Source organism: Myxocyprinus asiaticus, chromosome 16, assembly GCF_019703515.2.
Source record: "Myxocyprinus asiaticus isolate MX2 ecotype Aquarium Trade chromosome 16, UBuf_Myxa_2, whole genome shotgun sequence".
NCBI lineage: Eukaryota > Metazoa > Chordata > Actinopteri > Cypriniformes > Catostomidae > Myxocyprinus > Myxocyprinus asiaticus.
Window position 1 is genome coordinate 21,682,588 of NC_059359.1, and position 21,503 is coordinate 21,704,090.

Sequence of the window (21,503 nt, forward strand, 5' to 3'; positions counted from 1 at the left end):
TTAGGGTCGTTGTCCTGTTGGAAGATGAACCTTCGCCCCAGTCTGAGGTCCAGAGCACTTTGGAGCAGGTTTTCATCAAGGATGTCTCTGTACATTGCTGCAGTCATCTTTCCCTCGATCCTGACTAGTCTCCCAGTTCCTGCCGCTGAAAAACATCCCCACAGCATGATGCTGCCACCACCATGCTTCACTGTAGGGATGGTATTGGCCAGGTGATGAGCGGTGCCTGGTTTCCTCCAGACATGACGCTTGCCATTCAGGCCAAAGAGTTCAATCTTTGTTTCATCAGACCAGAGAATTTTGTTTCTCATGGTCTGAGAGTCCTTCAGGTGCCTTTTGGCAAACACCAGGCGGGATTTCATGTGCCTTTTACTGAGGAGTGGCTTCCATCTGGCCACTCTACCATACAGGCCTGATTGGTGGAGTGCTGCAGAGATGGTTGTTCTTCTGGAAGGTTCTCCTCTCTCCACAGAGAAACGCTGGAGCTCTGTCAGAGTGACCATCGGGTTCTTGGTCACCTCCCTGACTAAGGCCCTTCTCCCCCGATTGCTCAGTTTGGCCGGGCGGGCAGCTCTAGGAAGAGTCCTGGTGGTTCCAAACTTCTTCCATTTATGGATGATGGAGGCCACTGTGCTCATTGGGACCTTCAATGTTGCAGAAATTTTTCTGTACCCTTCCCCAGATCTGTGCCTCGATACAATCCTGTCTCGGAGGTCTACAGACAATTCCTTGGACTTCATGGCTTGGTTTGTGCTCTGACATGCACTGTTAACTGTGGGACCTTATATAGACAGGTGTGTGCCTTTCCAAATCATGTCCAATCAACTGAATTTACCACAGGTGGACTCCAAACAAGTTGTAGAAACATCTCAAGGATGATCAGTGGAAACAGGATGCACCTGTGCTCAATTTTGAGTGTCATGGCAAAGGCTGTGAATACTTATGTACATGTGATTTTTTTCCCGTTTTTTATTTTTAATAAATTTGCAAAGATTTCAAACAAACTTCTTTCACGTTGTCATTATGGGGTACTGTTTGTAGAATTTTGGGGAAAATAATGAATTTAATCCATTTTGGAATAAGGCTGTAACATAACAAAATGTGGAAAAAGTGAAGCGCTGTGAATACTTTCCGGATGCACTGTATCTGCATGGGTTGCTTTGGTAACGACGTAGGCCTACCTGCGTGGGTTTTTCTTGTGCAACGGAGTTGTTCTGCACTGCGACTGGACAGGGCGCTTATTTGGAGAGTGAGATGATGCACTTCCATTTTTCCTGCATCTGTTTTGAAAGCATCGTCACGTGGGTACGCCTACGTGTTTGAACATAGCCATAGAGTCACGTTTTCATTATGAGACCTGGTTGGTACTTCTGTGAGTCGGCAAAAGAGGAAAAGTAAGGCTGGTAAATATTGTGATGTTCCGTGCTGCAGTCACCGATTTTTGACGTCATCATTGTGTGTTGCTTTAAGAGTGACGCAAAAGACCATTTGAAATCCAAAATCCGGACTGAGACGCATCTGAAAAAATCAGATTTAAATCGCATTTGAAACCACCTCCTGATGTGGTTTGAATCAGATTTGGAAAAATCAGATTTCATGTGGTTTTTTGCTGTCCAGACTATCAAAACTCATCTAGATACAATCTGGATATGCAAAAAATCAGATTTTTAGCGGCAGTCTGAACATAGCCTACATCCATTTTTGCAAAATGTGTTATACGTGTCTACAGGTACAATTCCCTGCAGTTTCCAGGTGAAATTAACACTAGAGGCGCAACAACAACTGTGTATTTTATTCACTTTCACTCAAATCATGACTTCAATGGCTGATTATGACTTTATAAACACTTATTTTTCTCTCAGACACCTATTATTACTCAGACCCTGCTATGTTATGATATTGAGACACTTTTACTATTTTTATTAAACCCTCCATCTAAAATTCATCTTAAAAAGATGAATTACAACCTCATTTCGCTCGGTTTTGGCACCCCCTGCTGGACATGTCACTTGAAAAGTGCAGCCAAATGTGTTATGAAGCACATCATTTCAGTTTTGCAAAAACGTTGTAATGCTCAAATAAATTTCATGAGACCAGGCTTGGATACCCTCGTAGTGACGTCATTATCCACCATTTATCTTGTGACGTTATTTGTGACGTCTTGTGACGTTATTCAATAGCAACAACATTAAACAAATCAACAACACTGATGGAGGACGCCGGGATCGGAGCTACACTTTTGTTACGCTGTTTTATGTGAGCTTTGGTTGCATCTTAAAATGAAGGAAGTTGCCTAATCAAAAAACTCTCTTTTGCAATGAGTTCCTCTATAAAGTTGTCCTTTGAGAAAGTCCCTCTTGGGGAGTACCAGCACTCTAGGTGGAAAAGTGACTATAGACACACTGACATATATGTTCATATTAGCAGGGTAGAAGTAGATATAAGCAAAATGGCACATAAATGAACACATCTGTATAACAGCCACATTCCCGAGAGTAAGTGGCTAGTAGGCAAGCAGTCTTAGAAACATCTGCATTACTCTATTAGAGAGGATACACACACACACACACACAGAAACATGGTTTCCTTCCTCTGGATGGAAGATAAATGATAGAGTTGTTCATCATAACAATATCACTGCCATCTAAAGATTTCTCTATATTTATACTCAACACAGAGGCGGATGCTGTCTGAGTCAACGAATGTTGTCAATGTTAGTTATGAACTTTGTGTGTATTTTGTGTGTGTGAAAGAATGTGAAGTGTATCGGTACATGGATGATCTGTTTACAGTATGTGTGTCTGTACATTACAAGCACTCATCTCTGGTTTCATTATTGATGGAATCTGTCTCTCTCCGTCAAAGTGTCAACTTCCTACTGTAATAGGGCTATATTGATTTGTCTATATTTGTGTGATGTATATGCAGGTGTCTTATACAGGACCTAAAGTCTCAGCAAACTGACAGAGCTTCACAATGTTTGGCCATTAGGGGGAAAATGATATTATGTCTTACTCTTTTCTCACACCTCCCTCTGTTCTGCTCACTTATGCTAATGTTGTTAGTTCTGAAGGATTCAAGCTTTAAATCCAAGCTGAGCTGAGATAATGTTGGCTGCACAACTGCTGGATCTGACTGGATCCATCAAGAGCGGAAAAAACAACAGAGGCTAAACGAATGACCCAATGTTCTATCCTTCCCAGAACTTTCACTTTTCACTGAGTCACAGTGATTTCACTCAGACACTCACTCACTCTCTCACTGACGTATTCATTTACTCACTCACTTATTAATTCATTAAATCATTCATTCGTTCATCCATCCATTTATGTATTCATTCACCCACTCATTCAGACACTCACTCATTTATATTTATTGAATCACTCATTGATTCATTTACTCTCTTAATGATTTATTCACTAATAAATTCACCTGTTCAATAACTTCTTGATTCATTTATTCAGCCATTCACTCTCTTGCTCATTTATTAATTTATTAAATCACTCATTCATTCACTCTCTCACTCACGTATTCATTCCCTCCCTCATTCAATCACTCCCATGCTCAATTATTCATTCACTCATTAATTCATTAAATCATTCATCCATTTATGTATTCACTCGCTCACTGACTTAATAATTTACTCATTCATTCATTCACTCACTCACTAACTTGTTCATACACTCATTCATTAATCACTTATTCATTAACTCTCAATCAGTTGTTCACTCACTCACTTACTAAAATATTCATACATTCATTTATTCACTGAATCACTCATTCATTCATTTACCCTCTCATTGACTTATTCACTCATTCATTAACTTCTTTATTAATTTATTTAGCTGTTTACTCTCTTACTTACTAATTCATTAAATCACTCATTTCATTCACTTTCTCACATGTATTTATTCACTCCCTAACTCAATCATTCATTAACTCACTCAAGCACTCATTTAATCAGTCATGCATTCATTCACTTTCTCGCTCACTTATTCATTCACCTTCTCAGTAATTCACTTACTTAATTCACTCACTTACTTACTCGTTCACTCACTCACTCAATCACTAATATACATGACATATATAGAGTTTGTATGACATGTTTCTTACATTTGTGTCAGCCATCATTGGGTTTCCAAGGTCACACACCACAAGTCTGGTCTCATTCTCTGTCCGGTGCTCACAGTTCAGACGCTGAAGATTCTAAAAGAGACAGAGCAGGAGAGAGATGTAAACACTTCATTATCTTTGCTTTGATAGCTCTTTGTGTTAATACACACCATGCTGAATGATTAATGAACACAAAACCGGGTATATACACTTCCAACCTAAAACAAGCCAGTGAAAACAAGGTGAGGCAGGGAGGCAGGAAAGGAAATGAAAGGAGGAGAGGGAGAGAAGAAACAAGATGAATTCTCTGATAAAAATCGCACCATACAACACTGAGGCCTTCCCCCTGTCATCTCGTCTAGCATCCCTAAATCTATCTCTCTTTTTCTTCATCTCCATTCTCTGGCAACCATTTCCTTTCACCAAAAAAATGTAAAACCATAACCAGTATGTCCCAGGAGAGCAGATAATGTAGCCGTGCAAATCGCATTAGAGCCACTCTGCAATTACCAGCTATATACTGCATCTGTTAAGCTAATAACTGTCAGAGAGAAAGAGCAATCACAAACTCTGCGGTCAGTTCAGTAGAGCGTCAGTGTCTATTTGATAATCCGGGAAGAAGCAGCATGTTTGCAGAGATGCAAGAACAGAATGGTGAAATGATCGAATGACAGTTAAAGATATGAATGAAGATAAGTGAATGTGTAGAGTTGTACGGTATGAAATGAGATAAGCAGTTTGTAAAATCTTGGCAGTGCGTTACAGAGTACACCTAGACATGTGGCATGTTTTCGACTATGCTTTAAATGAAACCTCGCCTGTAATTAGATCAACATTCACTGCATTCCTGCCTCATAACTATATCAAAGACACTGCAGAGCTCATGTTTGTGTTTTTAACTCTTGGCCAGAAATGGATTACAGATTTAGAGAAGTTTAGTAAATCTGATATTTCACAAGACCTGAGCACACGTTAAACCGTTGCACCCAGCAGCAAAACTTATTTTTATTTTTTGATATTGCCTTTCGTATTAATATTAAGCATACGTAAAATATTTATTCATTGTAATAACTAAATGGGTGCCCACTAAACCAAAATAAACTCATGCATGACCAGGTTTCTGGAGAAAAAGGACACATCGAGTGAGTCATAATCTAAACACAGTGGAGAGAGAGATAGACTGACATAGACATTCTGCAATCAGTGCAACTATAAATGAAAACATTATAGAGAACTCTAACTTAGTACAATATTTATCAGATCAATTTTCATATCCAAACACCCAGCCAGACCTACATAAGCACACACACAGTGACAGCACACTACATATCAGTGTCGTAGACATGTGTGTCAGGGTGTGCAAATGCCATCCAAACGTAAGCTTGCACACCCAAATAAAATCATTTTTGAGGTCAATTAATAGTATGTAGGGATGTAAAAATAGATTGATCTGATAATGACATTTCAATATATTGATAACAGGATTTATATAAACACCCAGTGTATAACAAAGGCTGTCTCAGGTTACCTGCGTGCTCTCTCAACAGGCACGGAGAACACAAGATGAAGTTCATGCAGCCAAGTTAAGTTTTCGGTGTCATTATTCATAATTGCGTTTGTCCATTTGAGAAAAGCTAATTGTAGTTCTTTTATTGCTATTAATTGGTTTTGTTAAGTAATTTTAGTTGAGTCATTTATAAAGAATTCAGAACAAAAAACCAATTAATGTAATGGTTGTTAACAGTACATGTCACTTTATTTTGCTTCAGTTCTTGAACACCATGTTTTCCCATGGTACACCCAAAGCCTTGTTTTTGGCTATGTATCTGCTACAAATTCCTTGAGAGGTGGAAATGTGTTGTGTACCTCACGTTTGCGCTCCACACCAATATAGTCCGCCTCTGGTGGGAGGGTCACGTGAAGCTCCGCCTCGTACGCTCCCTCACCTTGATTAGCTGCATTAATGGTCAACATAAGCAAGTTGTCATCCCCAATTATAAGTTCTGTTTGATCCCTATACAAAGAAATGAAACATGCGTTTAAAATCACTTGTTGATTTCAACATATTTGCTGTCTGAATACTTGAGGCTATAAATAGGCATATGTTGACAATGCTATTAAAACAAAAACAAATGCAAGACTACAAATAAATGTGACTCAACACTACACATAAATTAAAACAAATATACAAAGTTACTCAATGGCAGACAAATGCATGCATTGACTCACATTGTAGCAGAAAGTTTGAGATCTGGGATGCATATGTTGTCTTCCCCACAGTCCAACAGGATGTTTGCCTGAAGAGGAAGAAAAAAACATGTTCTCTTTGCCACTTTTGGTTCATTTGTACACAGAACAGATCCTAAAGTCTTCATGTTTTCCCTCTACCTTTAACTCTGTTTACATCGGATGTTTATCAGTAACAAGATGCTCACAAATCAATTATACTGTCTTGCCACATGTCATGCCTTCCTTATCAATGTAATGTGCACATGAACAGATTCATGCATGCAGCCACATACAAACAATGATAAACACTAATTAGTGCATGCAAACCTGCTCATGGTGGAAGGTCTTGCTATAGTGGTCTAAAATGGGCCGCAGCTGTAATCCAGGAGGGGAGAAGTTCTGATCCAGACTGTAGTTCAGTGCCACGCTGATGGGACTCAATTTATCCCTGAACTCCCCCTCATTCTAAATAGAAACAAGAGACAGAGAGAGAGGTGGGTTACAAACAGGAGTGAATTACTAGATGCTACACACAGGGTTCCCTCTCTCCTCTCTCTCCCATCTTCCTTGTACATTATATTGTAAAATTGTCTATTCATTTTTTTTATTTTCTTCCTTTCACATTCATTCTTGACATCAAATGAAACAAAGTTTTCTTTACAAGCATGCTTCGAAAGGGCCTAGAACAAAATATAAAATAATTGCATACATTTTTGTGGTTTTGCACACATAAGCTGCTTTTGGACCATCAGGCCGAACGTTTATTAGCATGGTAAGTAACTGTTCCAGCAGCCTTTTGATATGGTACATTTAAAAAACGTTCCTGAACCGGATTTCTCTGCACATTTAGCTAATTGTACTCAACTGTGCTGGTGGAACTTCTGTAGTATGTGGCAACTCACGACTGGTCACTTGCTCAGTCAGTCCATTCCAATCCTGAGTTTGCAGCACCACAGTGGAAAAATAAACCATAATCGTGCCAATGAGCCTGGATCAGTACAGAGCTGAACATTTCCGCAATGAGAACCGTTCGGCCCAGTGGTGGAAAAGCGATTGTACATTCACATACATGTTTACTTGGTTATCTAAATGGGGACATAACACAGACTTATACTGTTTTTTATATAAGCTAAGCTAATTCTTATAATTCCTGTAAACTAACCTAAAACTCACTCTCTTACCCTACTATTAAAGGAATATTCTGTGTTCAATACAAGTTAAGCTCTATCGACAGCATTTGTGGCATAATATTGACCACAACAAAAATAATTTGGACATGTCCCTCCTTTTCTTTAAAAAAAGCAAAAATCGAAGTTACAATGAGACACTTACAATAGAAGTGAATGGGACAAATTTTTGGAGGGTTTAAAGGAAGAAATGTGAAGCTAATCATCTTTTAAAAGCACTTACATTCATTCTTCTGTTATTATTTGAGCTGTAAATTTGTTTAAATCGTCATTTTTACAGTCAATTTAGGGTTTTAGGATTTGTTGACCTTACATTATCATGGCAATGAAGTTGTCAAATTGACAATGACTTTACACAGATAAGGTAAGTGATTTTATCACACTGAAGTCATGTAAACACACAAACTGTTTATATCTTGTGGCTATACTTTTGAAATAGTGAGTATTTTAACATTTACTGATTGGCCCCATTCACTTCGATTGTAAGTACCTCACTTTTTTTTAAAGGAGGGGCAAGTCAAAATGTATTTTGTCGTGATCTGTATTATGCCACAAATGCTGTCGATTGAGCTTAACTTGCATTGAACCTGAAATATTCATTTAAAAGTCCACTTTCTGCAAAACAGTATTTGCTTATGAATCGATTTTCATTTTGAAGACATCCCTGAATGTGCTCAAAGGGAGGTTTTGTCAGATTTAGCTCTCTTTTGGGGGCAATTGTTTCCCCAAAATATAGCTAAGCACACACACGCGCACGCACGCACACACACACACACACACAAATTCCCTAAGATACTTATTAAACTATTTTACTCCTGCCTTCAAATATCATAGGCTTACAATCTTAATGTATATTATTATCAACATTATCTCTGCTCTCATGATATTTTTGCTTTAGACCTGCCATATATCATAGTGATAATAAGTCATTTTGCCTGTGACTCTATCGTAGTTGGCAAAGAAAATAATTTCCCATGGCCTGTGATATCATATGAACACACAGAAAATTTTAAGACTGCATTCATGAGTCACCTCAGCATAGCAGAATTTTTAATCTCCTTTTTGAGAGACACTCACAGAGGGGTGGAAATGTCTTAGTTCTCACATCACTTATTCTGTCCATATGAGCTGTGTTCTACTAGGAGCTTGGTTTGACACAATTCAATTTCCCATGGGTTCAGTTATAGAGAAAATAGGACAATAATTTTTCATGAGGAACCAGCCCAGTACAGCAGTGGTATATGCTGTGTGTGGACTATAAGGCTCACCCGCAGGTAAACTGAGAAGTTGTGGCAATGTTGGCGGTCCTCCTGACCCAGAACCAAATTTTGGATTCTGTGGTGCTGGTTAGAGTCCATAAACAAGATTCTCTTGACTGCTCCACGCTGCTTCAGCCAATCCAACTGCAGGTCCATTCTCAGAGCTGAAAGAGAGAGAGAAAGAAAGGCATGCTATTGTCTGGAACAAATGAGTTTTGGACCATAAAACTTGCACGCTCTTAAGGTTAATGAATGGAGCTTCTGAACAACACAAATGCAGTTTCCAACAAATGCGCACCCTCACACACATAAACATGCATTTAGTTTGTGTTTCTCACACAGAAAACACATGTACACCTATTATTTGTTATCTCTAAAACCATATGCATTCAGTTTTTAACAGGCCTGCTTTTAAAAAGGCTGAGAAAGAGGCTTTATTGGCAGTCGGTTTAAGTGAGTTTGGCACATTCTCCATTTTGGCCATTATTAAGACCATTTAAGCACAAATGTGCAACAAGTGATAAGACACACACACACAGACACACACACACGGGGTAAACTGCTTTAAGCTTAGTGTAAAAACAAATAGATGTGTCTCCTGTGACACCAATAAAATGTTACAGAGATCTTTTAAGGGACCCAACGCAGATAATAGCTATTGCACAGTGATATCATTTGTTTTGTTTTAGCCATGGGATTTGTGAATTTTTTTGATGAAGCAACATTTATAAGTTGTGTGGGATCTTTAATGTATGGAGAAACACAATATCATTTAAGACTCAAATAACCCCTCTGTGCAATTGTAGTGAGCAGAATAGCATCTCAGAATGCACAACACGTCGAACCTTGAGACGAATGTGCTAGAACAGCAGAAGACCACGTCGGGCACTTTATTAGGACCACAGTGTTCCTAATAAAGTGCTCAGTGATTTTATTATTATTATTTTTTTATTATTATTTCCATGAATTTCTATATATTTTAGTAATTTACATGACTTTCGATGCCTGGAAATAACCATTTTAAAATCCACTGACATTTCCAGGATCCCCATGACCATGGGAAACACGCATTTTTTAAAATTAGCTTTTATTAGTGAATTTAACAGTGTTCACCTTGTGAATTATAAAAACTGATGCACTTACCAACAGAATCAGGGATTCCAATCCCAGAGATTTTAGCACACACATTTATTGATAGACTGCAAAAGAGAGAGAGAGAGAGAGAGAGAGAGACAGAGAGAGAGAGAGAGAGAGAGAGAGAGAGAGAGAGATTATTCAGTACAGCATAATTTAAACAAGTAATGACAACATATAAGCAGTGTTAACATAACAAAGCAAGAGGATAGTTTATAAGAATGGAGTGCGTATGCACTACATCAGGGCTATTCAACTTGATTGACAAGTGGGCCAGATGGAAAAATCTTCGGGGCATGCGGGCCAAGAATAACGTGTTACAGCAGGTCTATAACATTTGTTTACTAAAAATAAATAAAACATCTGTGTTTATGAGAGAGTAATTAAGACTGATAATAAAATTGTTATTAAACAACAACATTGAAGTTTGTTATAAATGGAGAAAATTCCTCTCTCTATGCACCATGTTTGTTGGTGAAGTTGTATCAGACGTTACACAAATCCAAGTTTGTTATATATGTTATGATTTAAACTTTTGACTTTCCAAATCGATGTTTTCTTGACCAAATAAATGAACAGAACTTTTCTGTTTCCATGATTTTAGTTCTTTAATCTTCCCATTCCGTCAAAATGATGGATAATGATCATTCGTAGCGCAATCTCTGAAAGAGTCTAAAAAACAGGGCGCTCTTGAACGAGACACTGTAAAAACATCGAGACATGGCACAACGTTCATCTAACGTGAGTTTACATAGTAACACAATTTAAAAACAGCATGAACAGACACAAAATGAGTTCAGTGTAAGCAGCTTCTAAGACAACTGACAACCTCACGCAGGCCACTGACATTTTCAAACGGGCTGGATTTGGCCCATGGGCTGCCAGTTGAATAACCCTGCACTCCATCACTGTATGCACAGCTGAATGGAGACATGTAATGCTGTGAGATTCTGTGCTCCTCAACATTTAATGACTTAATCGAATTAGTCTTTCAGCCTCTTCTGTCTTTCTTCTCCTCCATTCATCTCTAATTGTCTGGTAATAGAGGCCAGCAGTTAGAGTGGCCAAAGCAATAGCCAAAACAACTTCCTGTTCATGTCAAGAAAGGGGGTGAAATTCTCCTACAAACACTGTATTGTTTGTTAAATTCTCTAACATACTGAAACCACATATTAAATTAAATGGAACTACATGTTGCTCATGAAGTCTAAAGTTGAATCCGCAAATACCCACACATACTGTTATCCAATATCGTCATGGCACAGGACGTCCTGTCTCCCACGGCTATGACCCACACAATTCATTTGCTGGAATCTAAAGCTGGCAATTTTGTTGCCATTGGGCTTTATTTTAAAACTAGCCCTAAACACAAGCCTTTAACACCTTAGCCTTAAACACAAATAAAACCAAGACTGGGGATTTAGAGCATGCTATTGAGTGTGCTGTTGCTGATAAAATGTTGCTAAAACAAATCAGCTCCTTATAAAAACCTGACACAAGAAAATCGAGTTTAATTTAGATTTTTAAATGGTCAGTTTTTTCTCCAGTTTTGACATCAAAACATAAACAGACATTTATGAGGCATGCACACATTGAATAAGCCTGCATGTAATGTACACACGCAGAGTTAAATCGGGATATTGGGCAAAAATATACAGTACTGTGCAAAAGTTTTAGGCACTTGTGAAAAATGTTGCACAATGAGGATTTCTTAAATAATAATGCAATAAATAGTTTTCATTGATAAATTAACATCATACAAAGTCCAGTAAACATAAAAAAGCTAAATAAATATTTGGTTTGACCACCTTTGCATTCAAAATAGCACCAATTCTCCTACGTACACCTGGACACAGTTTTTCTTGTTTTTTGGCAGATAGGATGTTCCAAGCTTCTTGGACAATATGCCACAGTTCTTCTATCAATTAAGGCTTTCTCAATTACTTCTGTCTCTTCATGTAATCCCAGACTGACTCAAAGTTCAGTGGTGGGCACTATGGAGACCATGCCATCTGTTGCAGGGCTCCCTGTTCTACTATTTTATTCTAATCTATTTGCAAAAGGAATGTTTGTCTAAAATTTATATTTCCCATTGACACAAGAGATATAAATAACCATCTTAAGACAAATGTTTTTGTGAAACATATTATGTGCCTAAGACTTTTGCACAGTACTGTAGGTGTGGTGAATCAGGTTAAACTATTTGAACTTTACTCGATAAAATATCAAATTCTTTCCACACAAAGGTCATAAACTTCACCTTACACATTGCAGGGTTATTAATCAGTGTAAGATCATGCATGTAAACACACTCTTTGACAAACAACACACACACATGCTGTGAGGTGAGAGCCTAGAAAGAATGTTTAAAATAAAACGCTTATTCTAACATGCTCGCACCTCTCCAGCTGGTGTTCAATAACTGTATTTCCGTTCTGTGGAACCTGTAATGATATCTGTGCTCAGGGAGTTCCAACTGCAGTTTTAATGGCCCAAAGGTCCAATTCTATGCATAGCATTGCATAGAGTTCCATGCAGTCTAAATATGTCTAATCAGAAACACCCCATTAGCCCTCTCCACACACACACTTACACAGCATTGAGAATGTCTGAGTTTAAATTCATGATAAACAGCTGGATGCTTTGCCTCATGAACAACATTCCTGGTGGAATCCAACATTGTGTATTGTGCTGTAACCATTCAATCTATGCCGTGACCCCTACAGGTAGTCGTACATTTTAAAATTTACAGCAAAATATCAGAGTCATGTGTGTGCTGTATGGTAAAGGGCAAAGGAGAAAGAGTTTTTTGTTTATTTACGGGAGGAAGTGGCCTTGCTTCATAATTTAATGATGTCTCGTTAGTACTCCTCCCCTGTGACACGTTCTGACCCCATTGGAACTCTTGCTACCCTGCAGCCCTTCTGCCATCTGTGATTACTGCCCACTCATCAGGCTATTAATGGCACCCTGTGTGTGTGTGTGTGTGTGTGTGGTTTGGCTTGAGCGTTAAGATCAGAATTTGGATGGTGGTCCCGGCCGGATGTAGGCATGGGCAGACGTGGGCTGAGCCCACCCAAACGTGAGTCTTGCCTACCCAATCAAAGATTAGGCAAACACGGTTTTAAATAAAATGAGTGTTGTCAGTCGATTAAAATATTTAATCGCGATTAATCGCAGATTTTTTAAATGCTGAAATTGACTTTATATATACTTCTTTTCCAATCAAAATGCATTTATTTCCTTTTTAAGAAGGAAAACAAAACAATATGTAACAATAATGCCTTGTTAAAATTTTCCAAACAAAGCCTTCTACACTATAAAGATAGAAATGCACTAAATAGCACCAATTCAAGTAACATTAAACATTTCCCAAAGTGTAGTTTGGAGGTTGACTAATTAAAAGAACTTGTCCCCATTGGCTGCATATTTATTGCAATGCACATTAAATCTCTTAAACCCTCATCCTCCAAAACAATAAACAGCCGGCAGGCTGTCGCTATCCACTTTGAATATAAAATTCACAGGATTTGCGTAAAAATGCCAAAAAGCACTCCAGAAAATGGCGGTGTTCGGAATGGCATGCTACCCACACTTCTCTTACTGCTTCAGACATATCTAAATAAAATCAATATAATGTACCTATATAGTCCAGGAATTCATCATTCTATGTATCTCAAAGTGTTTGTAAACATATGTAGGTTTGTCAAGATTTTCATACGTAAAAGGGTTTATGTTTTATGCTGTCAATATTTTGATATTGCATATTTCAAAGTCTATCCAAACCAGTGAATATGTACACGTGTAGAACCACACTTCTACTACTGAAATCACTTTGGGGAGCAAGGGGCTTTCAGTCTTTCATTGTCTCTGTCTTTGTCTGTTTCTTTCTGTCTTGTTCTGTCTCTCTGTTCGTCACTGTGTCTCAGTGTTTCTCTCTGTCTCTCTCTACTTCCAACCACAGTTTGTTCATTTATTTTACTAAGCTACTCTCTTGTTATTGCAGAATTCCACACTTCAGTTCTTTTCGTTTGTCTCTCCAAAACCTCTAGTCCTTTCTTCCCCACGCCAAGCCTAACACACAGGCACATGCACCCCAAGCAGCCAAACATGTTTACAGTCATGGGGCCCAAAACTGCTTGTGGGACTCAAAATCCATCCACATATGGGGTAAGAATGCAGGGTTGTGTGTATGTTTGTGTGGCTTGGTAGAATGTATTGAAACATCCAGAAACACAAAGAAAAAACTGCTGTAATGTGGTAATATACACCACATGGCTTTAAAACCTCCCAATAAGCAATAGTTCCTTGGCCCAGACTAATTTGGTCTACCCATAACCAGGACTAAAGATCAACTTATCTGTCCCACTGAACTGAACACTAAACCTCGAACAGATATATTAAAATATAAGCTTTCATTTGTGTATAAAATGTTAAAGTGTACACATTTAAGGGTTAAACTGAGCATGTAGTACATGAGGGTCACTCTCTGTGCCAGCACATAAGAGTATATTTTAGTAAATCACATTGGCGAAACATTGGTGACAGGAACACTTACCAGGTTACAATGTCATCAGAATTGGGTTTGCTGCAGGACTTGTCCTCGGGATTGAGAATTCTGGGTGTCAAAATCAGTTGAGCATCCACAGTTACCACTGGTCTTGCCCTGACATGGAAAACAATGGAGCAATGGAGTGAGAATAATATCACAAAAATAAATAAAGATACTTATATAACTGATATATAATTTTTTCCCCAATAACGTTGTAGAAGTTAAATAGGAAGCTAAACTAAAAGCAGCACATAATCGGTAAGAATCCACCAAATCCAGTTGTTGATGTTTAAAGTTAAAGTGTGTAATTTTTTGGATGTCAAAACACTTTCTCATATCCCAATTTAACATGCAGAGACAACTATAAGGCCACGTCCACACAAACACGTTTTTGTGTGAAAACGTATTTTTCTCTAAGTTTTGCCTTCTGTCCATGGTTTTGACAGTGAAAAAGGAGCTTTTTGAAAATGCTGTCCTGGATAAATTTGAAAAACGCTGTCTTCACGTTGTATTGTGGACAGGGAAAACTGAGACATCTGAAAACTATGACATATTTGTTTTTTATGTGACGCAGTCATGTGATCCATTCAACCCAAAACAATCAAGATGGTGGCCCATGTTGTAGTGTCGTTGTTGTGCTGATATTCACTTTTTAATAGCATTGATAAAGATAAACCTTCACATTGCATTTCTTCAATGGCAATGGAACACGAGGACAAAAGTGTTTCAGACTGTACATGAAACGGCAATTTTCCGCATGCGCAATAAGGGAATTTAAGAGTTTTCATATGTTTCAGTGTGGACAAGCAACTTTTGGAAAATGCCTGAAAATGGAAGTGTGGATGGAGCGTTTTGAAAATGAAAACTGTGTTTTCAAATGCAGCTAGATTAATGTGGACGTATAGCCTAAGTAAGTATTTCATAGGTTGATTTCCCTGAAAAGTATAAATGAAGTGGCTCCACTATCAAAACATTACTCTGTTTGTGTATCCCAACCAGCATGACACTGCAATAATGGCTTCACCAATAGAGCGTAACAGTGCCCGCCAACTTTTTCAGCAGTCAGAAGTATTTTACCCATTCATTTCTTCCATAGAATTTTTATAAAATCCTTCATAAAAGAGTTGTAAGCCATGAACCAAACAAACCAGCTCAGATGACAATCACAACATCACAAAATTTGTTTTGAGGCAAAAAAAAGTATTTGAAAATCTGACATAAAGACAAAGGTACAAGTCTGTGTATCTACCTTCTTTCATAAGGACACAAACTACAATCCCATGAAGCACTGCGCATTCGCATTCAATGTCATTGAATAAAAAACAATGGGAATATATAAAACAATTGATTTTAGGTTGTTGATTCTAAGTATAGAAATATATATTTTAAGTTTATTGCAAAATATTCCGATATGTAAAAATATATAAGTAGTTTAAAGGTGAAGATAGACTGACTCGATCACGTCATTCACAGTGCGTCATGGGAGTGGGTGGTTGCTTCGAGGCACAGTTTGTGGGTTTCATTGGATGCAGTTCTCTGATTTCTCTGCTGTACAATGTAAATGGTAAATGGTCTGCACTTATATAGCGCTTTTTTAACCTTAGCGGTTCCAAAGTGCTTCACACTGTGACTCATTCACGCACACACTTACACACCAATGACGGCAGATCTGCCATGCAATTGCCAACCCTGCGATTAGTGGCCAACCTGCTCTACCACCTAAGCCACAGCAGCCCTTGGTGGGTAATGTAGTTGTTTACCATGAATTCTGCTATCAATCATGATTCTTTAACAGTGAAGTTGAAGTAACGCAGATGGATGGCTTCAGTGGAAGTATATACCATCAATGAACAACCTTGTAGCTCATGGCAGGTCTGTCTTTAAAGGTTTATAAGCTATCATGGAAAATCAAATCATCTATGGGATAAATTAATGGGATATTTACATCTGGAACCAGACTGTTGCGCTCTATTGCATAAATTTGGGGTGAGATTATCTGTTTGTCCAACCAGTGAAAGACAAGGGGGATGTTTGGAATATTTTATTATTAAATTGTATAAGTTAGTCAGCAAACTTGAATATGCAAAATGACTGACAGGCAGAAAGCGTTTCTGATTGGCTAGCTTTTTTGATCGGCTAAAAATTATGCATGGGCCATTCCCCCGACCCTTTGCAGTTTACAGAGCCTAGAATTGTCAAAAAAAAAAAAAAAAAAAAAAAAATGTGTGAAATCTCATAACCCCTTATTTTGTGATACCTGTTGGGTAGTAGGGACAATTTATGTGTAGTATTCCAAAATTCCATTAAATTGCTCACCGCGCATTTAATTAACAGAAAATAAACTCTCAGAGTTTCATTCTAACAAAGCATCAGACAGGCTGAGTAAATGAGAAGTTAATATGAGGCTAGTCCCTGCTCTGCTCCGGTCTCTCTTTCAGTCTATTGAGACTAGCACTCAAACTGGATTAACAGTGGAAATGTTAGCTTACACAAATACACCAGAGCCCACTACAGCTAATCACTTTAACACTGACACTGAGACACCACTTGTGCTGAGAATGTGTGCTGGGACATGTTTAATGTGCCTGTGTGTATTTGGTGGCTTTGATACAAGGGGAAAGGGAATATTTTGAAACATTTCTGAGGGAAACCAGATCTGGAACACAAACGAAGTCTTGTTTACTTATCGTAGACATGCCAAAAGTCTGATCATGTTCACTGACCATACTGAAGTCAACTAAAACTATGGAATTCTTCATTGGCTTCACTTGGCACAAATTTTAAAATTTTCTCTTATGTAATTTGAAAATGTGTTACTATCATATCACAGATCAGGAAAAAAAAAAACAACTTCATAAGTATCAAGTTCTCTTCCAGCTAAACCTCAAACACAGGTGTTTGCTATGTCACTCACTCTAATGGGGAAAAAATATGCGAGTTTGTGTGTGGCAGATAACTGTATGTCAGTTTGGACATACGTCAAGAATAAATGTGTACTCCTATGTTTTACAAAAAATCTACTTGTGTGACTACATTCTTAGTGCATGCTGTTTATGAAACACATTATTACATATAACTATTATGTAATTACAATGTAGCTACAATGTAATATGTGTACTAATGTAAAATGAGTGCTTCATGTCTGTTTTGACTAGTTTACCAAGTAGGTATTTTGAAAATTCTGTATTCTGTATTTATATGGTGTATTTCATGAAATTTCTCACCTGTAGGCCACAACTTTATTTACTCCAAATGCACCGACCAACAAATCTGTAAAAGAGAGTGAAATATAATGAGATGCGGAGGAATTACACAATATGAAACATAAAAGTGTTTGCTACAATAGTTATGGGGAAGAAAGCAAAAGAGAAAGAAAATGAGAGGCTGGATCATAAAGCTTCAAAGCACGCTGCAGCTGGAAGTGATTTGGGCCTCCAGCAGACTCCATCAATGATTCGTCGACCTGTTTCTCGTTCTACCGGTCTCGCATCTTACATCACCTGCTGTCCCTGAACAGAGCCAAAGAGAAACCCTAGAGAGCCATGGAGAATGTGTGAGGGTTTAATCTCATTCTACTCAGTGGTGCAGAGAGTCATATCTGATTAAAGAAAAGGTAAATATGCCACACTAAATGAATTCCCTCTGCTCTTAATGAAGGTGGGCACGATGAAACTGTGGTTTAACCTATATGAGATTTTAATGTGCTGCAGTGAAAGCTTAACATCATAATGCATTTTAAATGACCTTATGTAAAGTTCAGGGTCTAGAACAGAATCATGCATTCTGATGATTAGAGACAAGGTATACTTAAAACAGTCTGCTCGCCAGAGCCATGGCATAATGTTAGAGCCCTTTTTCTACAATAACTTTCATCTCTCTTTATATAATCCTATCCAATAAAGCCAAAAAGGCCCCCAAATTGAGAATTTTGGAGACTATGCTGAAAGGTTTTTATTTTAGGAATTAAATTTTATTTTAGGATCTGTGTAATGTTCTTTAAGGTACTTTGTTGTTATTTTGTATGTTTTAAGTTTTACAATGTTTTTTTAATTAATGTAGTTATATCATATTCTATAATTTTTATTGGGCTATGTTTTTACTTGCCATTATTATTGATTGTTTATTTAATTTGATTTAAAATCGAGTGATAATGTTTTGTGTAAGCAATGGTGGCTGGTGCTTATAAAAAGTGGGGAGGCACATACTTTTTTTATTTTATTTTTTATCTGCAATGTTGCTCCCAAAAGCTGCTTAAACGGTAACATTTCTAAACCAAAATAATTGACTAAGCTCCTCTGTTTTTGCAGTAAAGTAGCATTGGATTGCAAATGTCTACACATGTATCTTTGAGCTGCCGACCATTTTACATTTGCTGTCAATCACATACATAACTTTTTCAATTATAGTCAGTTTGCTGTGAAGACCTGCCCATTTGAGAAGATGACCAATAATCATATAGAGAAGCCGTGCTTTCAGAAAAGACAGAATTATATAGATTGAAAGCCTAATGTCCAATAGGCAATCAGATGCAGATTTAATGCAGAGAGCGCTTATGAATCCCTCGTAGACTCCCAGAGAAGCAGGGCATCCGGGGCAGGACCCAAAATGACATGTTTAGAGCCTCTTGTCCAATGAACATTGAATGAACCTTGATTTGAACGTTACTGGTATCTGCCATAGTCTTGGCACAGCTTCAAAGTGACTCTATTGGCTGTGTGTTCATAGACTTCTTTGGACATATTCATTTAGAGAAAAAGCAGATTTCGAACAGCACGATAGTGATGTGTGATATTCAACACTTTTATTCTAATATAAAATATTAATATAAAATTTTGAAATTCACAAAGAGTGATATGTAATTTACAGTATATTATATATTATTTGTCATACACTACCGGTCAAAAGTTTTGAAACACTTACTCATTCTTTATTATAATTTTTTTTTTTTTTTTTTTCACATTTTAGAATAATAGTAAAGTCATCAAAACTATGGAATAACATAAATGGAACTATGGGAATTATGTTGTGACTAAACAAAATCCAAAGTAAATCAAAACTGTGTTATATTTTAGCATCTTCAAAGTAGTCACTCTTTGCCTAGAATTTGCAGAAATGTACTCTTGACATTTTCTCAACCAACTTCTTGAGGTATCACCCTGGGATACTTTTTAAACAGTATTGAAGGAGTTCCTATCTATGTTGGGCACTTATTGGCTGCTTGTCTTTATTATTTGGTCCAAGTCATCAATTTCAAAAACTTTTTTTTTTTTAATTACATTTTAGTTTTATAATGAAATAAATTAATATGGTGGCACAATTATATTTTTGTCTACAAAACAAATTTCAAACATTTAAGCATACGCCTTCAGATCAAAAGATTTTTAAGATCATGAGAAACATTTCAGGCAAGTGTTTCAAAACTTTTGACCGGTAGTGTATATTAAACTTGTCTTTGCTGCATTTGTTATGAAATTTTAGTGGAAGCCGTACTTCCTGCATGTGTAGTCTTAAGGCAATTTCCACTGGGTGTACAGCACCATGATTCCAAGACCAGTTTCCCTTCGGGAACAAAAAAAGTATATTTAAATTCAAATTTCAATTTCAAAAGAAAGTCTGAACACCCAGGTGGACAGCACATAATACATCATCCACACACACACACACACACAATGATTTTTATACTGTACGAATGATAGATTCTATCCCCTAACCCTAACCCTACCCCTAAACCTAACCCTCACAAAAAACTTTCTGCATTTTTACATTTTCAATAAAACATCGTTTAGTATATTTTTTAAGCGGTTTGAATTATGGGGACACTAGAAATGTCCTCATAAACCACATTTATAGCATAATACCCTTGTAATTACCAGTTTGTAACCTTAAAAAAAATGTCCCCCCCCCCCCCAGGATGAAGATACATTAAGATAAGAGATTAAGATATATAATTAAATATTCAGGTTGGCGTGTGCACACACATACGTACACCAATCTCTCTGTGACCAAGATTACAGTGGAACTATTGACAGTGTGTATGTGTGTTGTTAGTGGTCTGTTCCTTCTTTTGTGGCATCTGTTAAAGCCATAATATTTAAAAACTATCATCACGGATATATCATGATCCCTATATATTTATTGAACAAACATAAAACAAAGAAAAACAACAACTTCTGAAATCCAGTCTACCTCTCAGACCAAATTCCTACATCATTAGCCTAATAAAAATATCTTCTTCAGTGGGGAAATAGTACTGATAGGTTGATAAGGTCACTTTCCCTTGGTCTGCATGATATAGATAAAGTCTTCAAATTTGAGCAAGAGAAAGTTCTTTCTCCTCAGTATTTGATTTTTACAAAGCATTCATAGGACAGAAGAGTACAAATTGGTCCTGGAGGGATGCTTGCACTTAGAGACTCAGAGACAGGCAGGAATGTTCCAGAACAGCTCCAGCTCCCTAATGAGTGTACAGAGACTGCAGCTTTGATTCCAGTTTCACTGAGGCTGATCGCTGGCCTCTGTTTCTGTCAGGTCCTGCCTTCAGAAATGAGACACCTCTGGCTAAGAGCCCATTGTTAGCCAGAGCTCTGATCCACTAGTAAGCAGCTTTTGGTATTGTGACAGAAAACACACCTCGAATACTAGGGTTGGGAATCTACTGACGATGCTTTCTGTTGATGGTTCATGAATGTATGCATTCTTTTACCAATGTGACGGAAGACTATACTAAAATACTTTGACAGCATTTTCTGTTAGAGATGTCAGATTCGTGAACAAATCATTCTTCTGAGTCAGACTTTATCAATGACTACGTTTACATGGACACCAAAAAGTGGCTTATTGCAAAAAAGTAGCATTCCAATTTACACGCACTGTAGAAGCGGAGTATACTTTACTCCCGGTTACTTGCGGCTCGGACAGTAAGCAGCATTCTTCACAGCACTGTAATTTCCCCACGATGCTTGTGTAAATAACAAACATGGTATCTGACAAACATGTAATTTTATTCCCCATTGCTTTGCTTTATTTCCT

At 37.6% G+C, this 21,503-nt stretch overlaps 1 protein-coding gene across 1 annotated transcript in view; it reads right to left on the reverse strand.

Annotated features, from left to right (window-relative positions):
• The window catches only part of itga8 (integrin, alpha 8), a 113,813-nt gene that overhangs the window by 41,325 nt on the left and 50,985 nt on the right, over positions 1-21,503 (reverse strand). Inside the window, exons 14-21 of the mRNA XM_051721639.1 lie at positions 17,699-17,744; positions 14,481-14,588; positions 9,932-9,987; positions 8,798-8,952; positions 6,670-6,807; positions 6,343-6,410; positions 5,980-6,127; positions 4,114-4,206 (exon numbers count right to left, since the gene is read on the reverse strand). Coding sequence (XP_051577599.1) covers positions 4,114-4,206; positions 5,980-6,127; positions 6,343-6,410; positions 6,670-6,807; positions 8,798-8,952; positions 9,932-9,987; positions 14,481-14,588; positions 17,699-17,744 — 812 coding nt within the window. The remainder of the gene's footprint in view (positions 1-4,113; positions 4,207-5,979; positions 6,128-6,342; positions 6,411-6,669; positions 6,808-8,797; positions 8,953-9,931; positions 9,988-14,480; positions 14,589-17,698; positions 17,745-21,503) is intronic.